The 10,000-nt window shown below is 48.9% G+C and overlaps 1 protein-coding gene across 1 annotated transcript in view; it reads left to right on the top strand.

Moving 5' to 3' along the window:
* Positions 1–10,000, top strand: part of LOC133113895 (voltage-dependent T-type calcium channel subunit alpha-1I-like) — a 136,860-nt gene that overhangs the window by 74,250 nt on the left and 52,610 nt on the right. Inside the window, exons 6-9 of the mRNA XM_061223026.1 lie at positions 1,693–2,035; positions 3,245–3,337; positions 7,662–7,995; positions 9,583–9,947. Of these exons, the coding sequence (XP_061079010.1) occupies positions 1,693–2,035; positions 3,245–3,337; positions 7,662–7,995; positions 9,583–9,947 (1,135 nt within the window). The remainder of the gene's footprint in view (positions 1–1,692; positions 2,036–3,244; positions 3,338–7,661; positions 7,996–9,582; positions 9,948–10,000) is intronic.

The following is a 10,000-nucleotide window of genomic DNA, read 5'->3' as shown; positions in this document are numbered from 1 at the left end:
GTGAGGGCGGTGGGTTTGGGTGCACGGTGTTGCTAACTGCTGACGTGGCGCTGGGTTTGGGACCATGCAGGGCACCCACCAATAGGAACAAATGATTAAAGCCAGGATGGAGTGGGAGGGGAGTGACAGAATGCAACACAACGCACATCCTCGGCTGTGATTGAAGAACTTTGAGAGATGGGTTCCAACGCCTACAAAGCAAGTCAAGTTGACAAAACACTGTGTAAATGCTAAATGTTTGGCATTTATATAGCGCCTTTATCCAAAGCGCTGTACAATTGATGCTTCTCATTCAGCGGTGATTGGCTGCCATGCAAGGCACCAGGAGTCAGGAGCATTTGCGGGTTAGGTGTCTTGCTCAGGGACACTTCGACACACCCAGGGCGGAATTCGAACCGCCAATCCTCCAACTGCCAGACGACTGCTCTTACCGCCTGAGCCAAGGTCACCCCTGTGTGTACATAAATATACAAACTGATGGCTTGGGTAAACACGCAATTCTGCCAGAATTCAGTTTTAAAACGAATGTGTAAAATAATGTGTTGGAAATGAGCCGTGTGATGGGGTAAGCAGCAGGGGGGCACGTTCATATACTGGGGGGCTCTGGTCTGGACCCCTGTTCTCCATGTACAGCTCCACTCTGACTGAGCAGGGGGCCACACAGGCCTTCAGAGCATCACAAGTGACTGACAAAAGGGGGGGGATCAATAGTGTGTTCAGGAGCGCAGTAAGTCAGGAGCATGAGAAGGTGTCTCCACTGGCCTGGCCTCCTGTCTTTATCTCCTGCCTGTACTGCACCAAAAACAAACACTGGACCAGACTGCAAACTGTTCCAGCTCGTTAGCCTGACAATGTTATGGAGATGGCCAATGCTGATTAACAAACAAAACAGTTAATGTGCATATTTAATACACTTATTAGTGAATGCTTGTTCCCCGACTCCCACAAAACAAAAGGAAAGAAAGACATTACAGTGTCATGGCAAACCTCTCTCTCTCTCTATCTCTCTCTCTTCCCCATATCTCTCTCTCTCCCTCGCGCTGCGCTGAATCTCTTGCTCCCCCCTCCCTCTCTCTCTCTCTCTCTCTCTCTCTCTCTCTCTCCCTCCCTCCCTATCTCTCTCTCTCCGTCTCATTCTCTCTCTCTCTCTCTCTCTCTCTCTCTCTCTCTCTCCCTCCCTCCCTATCTCTCTTTCTGCCTCCCCTTTTGCTCTTTCCCTTCACCCTCTCTCTTGACCTTCAAGGTTGAATATTCTGCATCTTTCACTAATCGGCAAGCTTTGTAGTTGCTGGTTCCATTTACACAACAAAACAAAACAATTAATGCGTGTGCTTGGAATTCACAATCCATAAAAGCACCAAGGAAAATCTGCCCGAGCGTCAGCATCAGAAGGGGGAGACAGATGGGGTGCAAATAATGTCTGATTTTAATGAATCCCGCATTGTACAGTCTTCACTGTGTGTGGTTGGAACCTACCTGTAATTAATTAAACATCTATTATGAGATAATGTAGCAGTGTGGGTGGCTCGTGTGCTTAATTAATTCTGTCAGATAAGGAGGCGCAGACTGCCGGCAGTGGGAGAATCGGAGCCAGTGAAATATTGCGAACATAAAGAATACGCTCCGCTGCATTACCTTTCCTCTCCATCGGTCTCCTCCTCAGTTCTTCTCTCTGTTCTGTTCTGGGCGTAGCACCACGGGCCTGGCCCTCCCCCGACCGTACTACCAGCCCGACCAGAACGACGAGCGCCCCTTCATCTGCTCCCTGGCGGCCGACAACGGCATCATGTCCTGCCGAGACGTCCCGGCGAGGAGGGAGGAGGGCCGCAAGTGCTGCCTGGACAAAGACGACTTCCTGCACAGACAGGAACTGGGCCTGAGCCCCGAGCCGCTGGTGAACGGGAGCCTGGCCGCGGCGGGGCTCTGCATCAACTGGAACCAGTACTACACCCGCTGCTACACCGGCCCCACCAACCCGCAGAAGGGCGCCATCAACTTCGACAACATCGGCTACGCCTGGATCGTCATCTTCCAGGTGCCACTCGCCCCCCTGACCACACTGCAACCCTAACAAAGCACACCTCATTCAACAGCTAGAGCTGGGCTGCCCAACCCTGTTCCTGGAGATTTACCGTCCTGGAGGTTTTCACTGTAACCTTAATAAAGCACACAAAGCATATATATATATATTTTTGCACTTATGATGACAACTATATGTTTAGAACAGCATTCCATGTGTATTTTCCTAGTTATGGATGTGATGCTTTGACTTGTGGTAGAACCTAATGCACATTTTGCCAAATGACAAAAATGTAAAATGTAAAAGAGTATAACACCAGGCCCCACCTTCTGGCCACACCCCATGCCTACACCCCTAGGACAGAGCCAAGCACTCTACCCCCTGCACCCGCCCCCAACCCGCACCCCCCCTCCCCTGACTACGCTCACTGCAGACAGCTACAGACAGTTATGATTAAGCAATTAGGCATATGTGAGATTGCCTTTTAAACGACTTGTTGTGGGAGAAGATTACCATTGCCCTGAGAGCCACTGAGCACACTCATCAGCAGACAGAAGAAGAAGGAGATAATCCCCCACTCCACTGTGGGATTTCACTCCTGCGTTCTGCCTTCACCGTGTGTCACGTGAGCGGTGGGCTGGATTGCGAGGGGCGTCCCCACGGGCCTCCACCGTGCCCCATGCGAGAGTGCGCCATGGCGGCCATGATGCGCCGTGATGCGTGTCTGCTCTCCTGTGTGACGTTTGTGTGTGTGAGTGTGTGTGACGTGTGTGTGTGTGTGTGTGTGTGTGTGTGTGTGAGTGTGTGTGTGTGTGTGTGAGTGTGTGTGTGTGAGTGTGTGTGTGTGTGTGTGTGTGTGCAGGACTGACGTGTGTGTGTGTTTGTGTGCAGGACTGACGCGTGTGTGTGTGTGTGTGTGTGTGCTGGACTGATGTGTGTGTGTGTGTGTATGTGTGTGTGTGTGTGCAGGACTGACGTGTGTGTGTGTGTGTGTGTGTGTGTGTGCTGGACTGATGTGTGTGTGTGTGTGTGTGTATGTGTGTGTGTGTGTGCAGGACTGACGCGTGTGTATGTGTGTGTGTGTGTGCAGGACTGACGTGTGTGTGTGTGTGTGTGCTGGACTGATGTGTGTGTGTGTGTGTATGTGTGTGTGTGTGTGTGCAGGACTGACGTGTGTGTGTGTGTGTGTGTGTGCAGGACTGACGTGTGTGTGTTTGTGCGCAGGTGATCACGCTGGAGGGCTGGGTGGAGATCATGTACTACGTGATGGATGCTCACTCCTTCTACAACTTCATCTACTTCATCGTGCTCATCATCGTAAGTGACGGAGTTGCGTCGTTCCTCAGCTCGTGTTTTAGGTGCTGAGTCCAGGGTGAGTTATCTGGAGACCTGGGGGTCTCTTAATGGCATGGAGGAAAAAGTATTTTAATGAGCCTGAGCAATCACGGTGAGCCACATAAGGAGTAAGTACACTGACTTCCAAATGACCAAAGAGACGTCCTGCAGACTTTGGGGCAGTTTCATTGCCAAAACATTGACCTTATTTTAAGATGAGGATGTGATTCAGAATCATTAGCAGCACACACTGCTGAAGGAATATCATGCAACTAGGGTGGCCTGTAGCGTAGTGGTGAAGGTACATGCTGGGACCCCCGCGGGTTTGATCCCCGGTGTAGCCACAATTAGATCCGCAAATCAGTTGGGCCCTTGAACAAGGCCCTTAACCCTGCTTTGCTCCATTGTCTCCTGCTTAGTCGAATCAACTGTACGTCTGCCAAATGCCAATAATGTAAATGTAATACATTGAAACAGCTGGGTTAATAGTACCATCGTTCTTCTTATGATTCAGCAAGACTGTTGGCTCTCTTCCACACTGCCCTCGGCGGAAGTAACATGCATTTATAGGTGTCATCCGATTGGTCAGACAATTTTCAATCCAGTTTGTGTGGAACTTAATGTAACATAACATAACATGAGGTAATGGCGAGAACAGGCCATTCAGCCCAGCAATGCTCGCCTTCTCCTACCACTAAGTGTACCTGCTGCCTGATTTGCCTAAAAGCTAAATAGTGGCAGCAGTAAAGGGCCCCAGGTGCACTCCTTCCCTCAGTGGAGCCAGGGAGGCAGCGGCTTTCACTGCTAGAAAACTTCACAGCGACAGATTAGCAAACTAGCTAGCTCAGTAACATCGATGCAGGTAGATTTGATAAAAATACATTAAAGGTACAATAGCTAATTTTGGACTTCTAACGGTCTAGAGAGGAATTGCAGCAGCAAACATCTTCAAACCACTGCACTGTTTATCCCTCCCCTCCCCCTTCTCTGTAAACGTGTTGACATTGCAACGCCAGTCTGTGGCCAGAGTGTAGGGCCATGAACTGTATATTTTGAAACCTGAATTTAAGGAATTTAAGGTGTCAACACCTTTTTCAATGATAGGAAGGGTCTTGTAGCAATGTTTTAACACAAAAATCGTACCTATTGTATAGAAAAATAGCCTGTGGTTGGCTGCCCCGCTGCCTTCCAGGAGTGACTGAGGGAAGTAAAGCACGCTGGGCCAGTGGAAGCGGACATGCGTGTTGTTGGGGTTACCTGTCAGCAGGCAGTTAACTGCAGCCCGTCTGTCCTGAGCTCCCAGAGGAAATAAAGATCTTCAGTGACTGGTGATTAACGTTGTCTGCGGAGACCGCCGCTAATCAAAGGAAGTGCTGCGGCCCTTCAGCGCAGACGTAATGCAGGCAGAGCAGGGCTCCTCTCCTGGACCGCGTCCCAGGGCTTTGATGTTAATAGAGCCGTAAGCCTCCGTTTAATGACGGGCGGCGCATCGCGGCAGATCAATAGCGGTGAACGCAGAAAGCGTTTTCATTTACCGTCGCTCACACCGTTACTCTGCCTCTCCAAGCCCCGCGCGTCGCCGCCATTTTGAATGAGGGAAGCGGGCCTCTGGGCTAACTCGTTTTTCCTCTTTCTTTGAAAGACTGGAACTTCCTGTGCTGTGTGTAGGCATCCTGAGGCTGCAACCTCTCTGTCTCCGCCTGGGAAACGTCTCGGAGAGGGGAACTCCGCTCTCCGTTCCCCATCGCTCCCGCTCTGCAGCAGTGGGCTAAAGCGCCCCTCCGTAGCCTGGCAACCCAAGCAGAACACACAGTCTAAATGAGATCCGGGCTCATACGCTCCGCCCGACTTAAAGCCCAGCGCTCATCACTGACACAGCTGTGCACTCCACGCTGTTTTATTTCTGTTTAGATTGTCATGATTTAAAAAGGCTGACCCCTGACCTTTGTTCCTACCCCCCTGCCACACGATCGTGTTATTAATCGTGATATTAATTGGTCTCATCAGTGTTGCCGTTGTTGCTTTCTACAGCTTGGCAAGTATTAGCTCTGGGACATTTTAGCTCTGTGTTGTAACTTTACATACTTGCTTCTACTTTGTTTTATTTGTCATAGAAGTACATTCGCTACCAAAATTTTATATGATCTTTACTGGCGTGGTACATACTGTGCTTTTAGCCATGTTTAATAATGCCGTATAGAGTGGCATATTTAAGTAAGTCTTTGTTTTAACTGGAAGAGAGCATTATTTCACTGGCTACCTCTCCCTTCAAATATACTACTGCTAGGTTACTCCTTTAATGTATTTTGCATTTGAAATTTGAAATCTTTTTTTCTTTGGATGGTCCTAAAATGTTGCATTTTAAGTCTGTCATCAAGCTTTGGAAGTGTGGGTTGATCTGAACGTTGACACTCGTATCGACTCTTGTATCGCATCAAATAACAGAACAGACGCAGAAATAAGATGCCTGAAAGCAGTCGCGCAAATGAACAAAGCATGAAAACAGACACCTAAATAACCCACACACTTTAAAGCGCTGCGTGGTAAGTCTAAGATGTTTTCCGTTTACATTTTACATTCACTCACGACATTGTTCTAGAATCAGGGCAGAATGTCACAGATACAAGAATCCAAGTTCATCGACATATTTCATGGGATATGGTCACATGAACCCCTCATTAACTGAATACTGACCTGAGGTAGCTGCTGTATTGAATGCATTTGAACTTTTGAAGCGCTGTCGAGTGTTTTGTCAAATTTTTTCTTTTTTTTCTTCTAAATTCTAATCACATTTGTGACCTCATACCTGAAGAGGTCTTTTCCCCCCACTCTGCTTTCTCAGTTGACTTTGCCATTGACAATCTCTCCATTTCTACCAATTATAATATTTATGAATATTATTTCTCTTCTCATAACGGTTCCACAGGTCAGTGTTTATGAAGATGATAATTAGATCCCTTCCCTGCTCTGTACTTCCTCTCTGTTTCCTCCCTTGTGTGCCCTCAACAGCACGACTGTGAATATTTTATTCCATTTTTTCTTTTATTTTGCTTGATCTTATTTTTAGGGGTCCAAGCACTGCAGGTGCTGAAAGCCTATTTGTTGTTCTTCTTCTTTTCTGCCAGTTGGCCTCAAATAACTTTTATCTGGTAAGTCTTAGGTTTAATTTCGCAGGCTTGTGTGGAGGGCTGAAGTCTTGAATCATTTAACATTTGGCACAGATAGGACTCTGTGGTGCTATAGTTCGACCTTCACAGGGCTGCCCCCATACCCTGTTTGCCCTACAGACACACATAATCTCAGTGGGTTTGGCTTTTACTGAAATGTTTGGGAATTCTTAATGTTTTGACTTAAAGGGAAATGTGGTGCATACTGTATACAGTCTTATCCAGGGTCTAACCATAAAGTTGTGGCAAAATCAAACCATATGGAGTGCTCTAGAGCCCCATATATATATTTTTTTTAATCTATAAACCACTGGTATGTAAAGTTAATACATGCCATCAATCTGTGCTTTCACATCGTTCATCGCAGTGGTTGGACCCCGGTAATCACTGCTTGCAAGCGCATTCTCTCATTGCATTAGTTTAATGGAATATGAAATAATTCGGAAAACATCGCTTCACGCGCTCGTACAACGAACGTGAAACGCCATCCTCCCGTGTCACGGCGCTGTCGGCTGCGCGATGTCAGCCTCCCGCACGCAAAGCGCCGATCACTCCGGTGGAGCGCGCGCGACGGGACCACTCGCCAGCGATTTCACCGTGATGCTGTAACAGCTGATCCCCATCTCCGCCGCTTACCGCCGACTGTCTGTGAGCGGGACAGCTGCAGCTTCCATTTGCAGGAGGCTGGGGGACTGACAGCCCGGGCGATGGCAGGCCGCTAACGGGCGCTGGTTAGCCGGGGTGTCTCTCGCGCGCGACGTCACTCGCTTTGTAAGCCGCATCGGTTGAAAGCGTCCGGCGTGACTGCAGCTAAGAATTATCACCCCTCCCCCAACTCAGTGACCACCTCCTTAGGTTTTTATTTGACTTATTTTTATTTCATTTTTTTTTACTTCTGCTGCTGTTGCCTATCCACTTCAAGGTTCAATTTGTTGTGTGTGTGTTCAGAGATGCACTTCCGCATACCACTGTTTAAATGAGCTGAAATATTTGCATTAACAAGCTGGTGTACAGGCCTACCTGAAAAAGTGTATATTTTGTAACATATTAAAAATTGTCACACCCTGTACCCTGCCCCCCACCCCCTGTGGCCCTGGCCTTGCTGGGTTACTGTGACCCCCCCCCTCCCCCTCCTCCAGGTGGGCTCCTTCTTCATGATCAACCTGTGCCTGGTGGTCATCGCCACGCAGTTCTCGGAGACCAAGAAGCGGGAGCACCAGCTGATGCAGGAGCAGAAGGCCTTCTGCGGGTCCTCCAGCACACTGGCCAGCCTGGCCGAGCCGGGCGACTGCTACGAGGAGATGTTCCAGTACGTGTGTCACGTCCTGCGCAAAGCCCGCCGGCGGTCCGTCGCGCTGTTCCGCGCCCTGCGGGGCCGCCCCGCGCCACCAGGGGGCGCCAGAGCCACGGGCCACACGCCCGGGAGGAGGGGGAGCCCGGCCGCCGGAGACCGCCACCACCCACGACACCGCTGTGAGTGTGCGCTCACCGGGGCAGAGGGCAAAGGTCACGGGAGGTATCGGGATGCTGATCTGTAGCGGGGATCCAGGTCCAGATACAGTGATACCTCACAGTACGAGTTAAATTTGTTCATGACCAAGCTCGTTTTATGATTTACTCATTTTACTAATGAATTTTCCCCATTGAAGTTAATTGAAATATAATTAAGCCGTTCCAACTCCCAAAAACCACCCAAAAATCACCCAAAAATCTTTTTTCATGGGTTTTAAAACAGAAAAGAAATTATCGAACCAGCCGCGACTGGCCTTAAATGCGTCTGCTGATGTCTCGTCTGTCGATGTTCCAGGGGTCTGCCTCGGGAGATCCCCATACAGCGCTCGTGCTTTCTCGCAGATGATGGTCTCCGTAATCGTATCCCCTGCGAGTAGCTTCTCGTTGATCCACAGGAGAAGCAATTTTTCCATCTCTTCGTGGACAGATGTGCATTGCTTGGAGAGCCTGGAGACACCCTTTGCTGTTGTAACAGCCTTGATCTCCTCCTTTTTCTTCAGGATGGTGCATATCGTCGACGTGCTCCGGTCGTATTGACGTGCTAGGTCCACTACACGCGTTCCTTTCTCATGTTTATCAATGATTTCCTTCTTCAATTCTATCGTAATCAGCTTTTTCTTCTTCTCAGCACTGTTCTTTGCACTAACCTTAGGACCCATGGGTAACACAAGTAATTAATTATTATTATAAAATAAAAAATTATAAAAATAAAATAAAATAAATTATTATAAAATAATAGCAAAAAAAAGTTATGAATTAATGCTAAATTGTTTGTTGTTCTAATTTGAGAACCTCATCCAGGTCATGTGTTTATTTGCATGTTTGGTAGAAATGTGGTTGTGATTAAGCTCATGTTCCAGGCATTTTTAATGCTTAACCCTTTGAAGAGTATGTTTTTTTAATTATAATTTATGATTAAAAAAAGTCAATAAGTCAGTGTTACTTCAAATTACCAGTAGTAGTTACATCAGCATGCGGATGCTCAGTTAAGAACACACTGAACTGGTGATGAATTGCAATGCCAAGTCGAGCTGAGATCATTCCTCAGGAAATTGAGGGCACCAAAGATATGTAAATTTTTTAAAGAGCGGACCCCCTCTATTTAACTTCTTGCTTTGTTGACTGGCTTTGTTCATCACTCTGTCCTACAGTATGTCTACCAGAATAAGGTGCAGCTTGCTTTGTTTTAGTTCAGGAATAAGAAAAGAGGTTGCAGAACTTCTCTGAGATACACATCTCCCATATACTGATAGTCAACTTCGAACCTCCATTAGTGGGGCGACATTGGCTCAGGCGGTAAGAGCAGTCATCTGACAGTTGGAGGGTTGCCTGGTTCGATCCCGCCCTGGGTGTGTCAAAGTGTCCCTGAGCAAGACACCTGACCCCTAATTGCTCCTGACGAGCTGGTTGGTGTCTTGCCTGGCAGCCAATCACCGTTGGTGTGTGAGTGGGTGAATGAGAAGCATCAATTGTACAGTGCTTTGGATAAAGGCGCTATATAAATGCCATATTTCCCCCCTCGTTTCTCTCTGTCTCTGGGCCTGCTAGCGTCCCGCTGTCCACTCCACAGCGACCCTGAGCACCTGTCCGTCTCTCCCGGCACCGACGCGTGCCCGCAGTGCGCTGCTGCCCTGTCACTCAGGGACGGGGCGGGGCCTGCCGGCTCCACGGCCAATGAGGAGGCGGAGGAGGGCGCGGTGGAGGAGACGGACGGGCGGGGTGGCCAGTCGGAGGGGGAGAGGGAGGACGGCGCAGAGGGGAGGCCGGGCCTGAACGGTGGGCGCTGTGAATACATCTGGAGACAGATTAGGATCAAGCTCCGCGGCATCGTGGAGAGCAAGTACTTCAACAGAGGAATTATGATCGCCATCCTCATCAACACCATCAGCATGGGCATCGAGCACCACGAGCAGGTGAGTGTGCACTGCTTCTCTCATGATAAACCTCCCTCCCTGCACCCACCCAC

The sequence above is a fragment of the Conger conger genome, chromosome 2, assembly GCF_963514075.1.
Source record: "Conger conger chromosome 2, fConCon1.1, whole genome shotgun sequence".
Lineage (NCBI taxonomy): Eukaryota > Metazoa > Chordata > Actinopteri > Anguilliformes > Congridae > Conger > Conger conger.
Note: the sequence above shows the minus strand (reverse complement) of the source record. Positions and strands in the feature narration are given on the sequence as shown.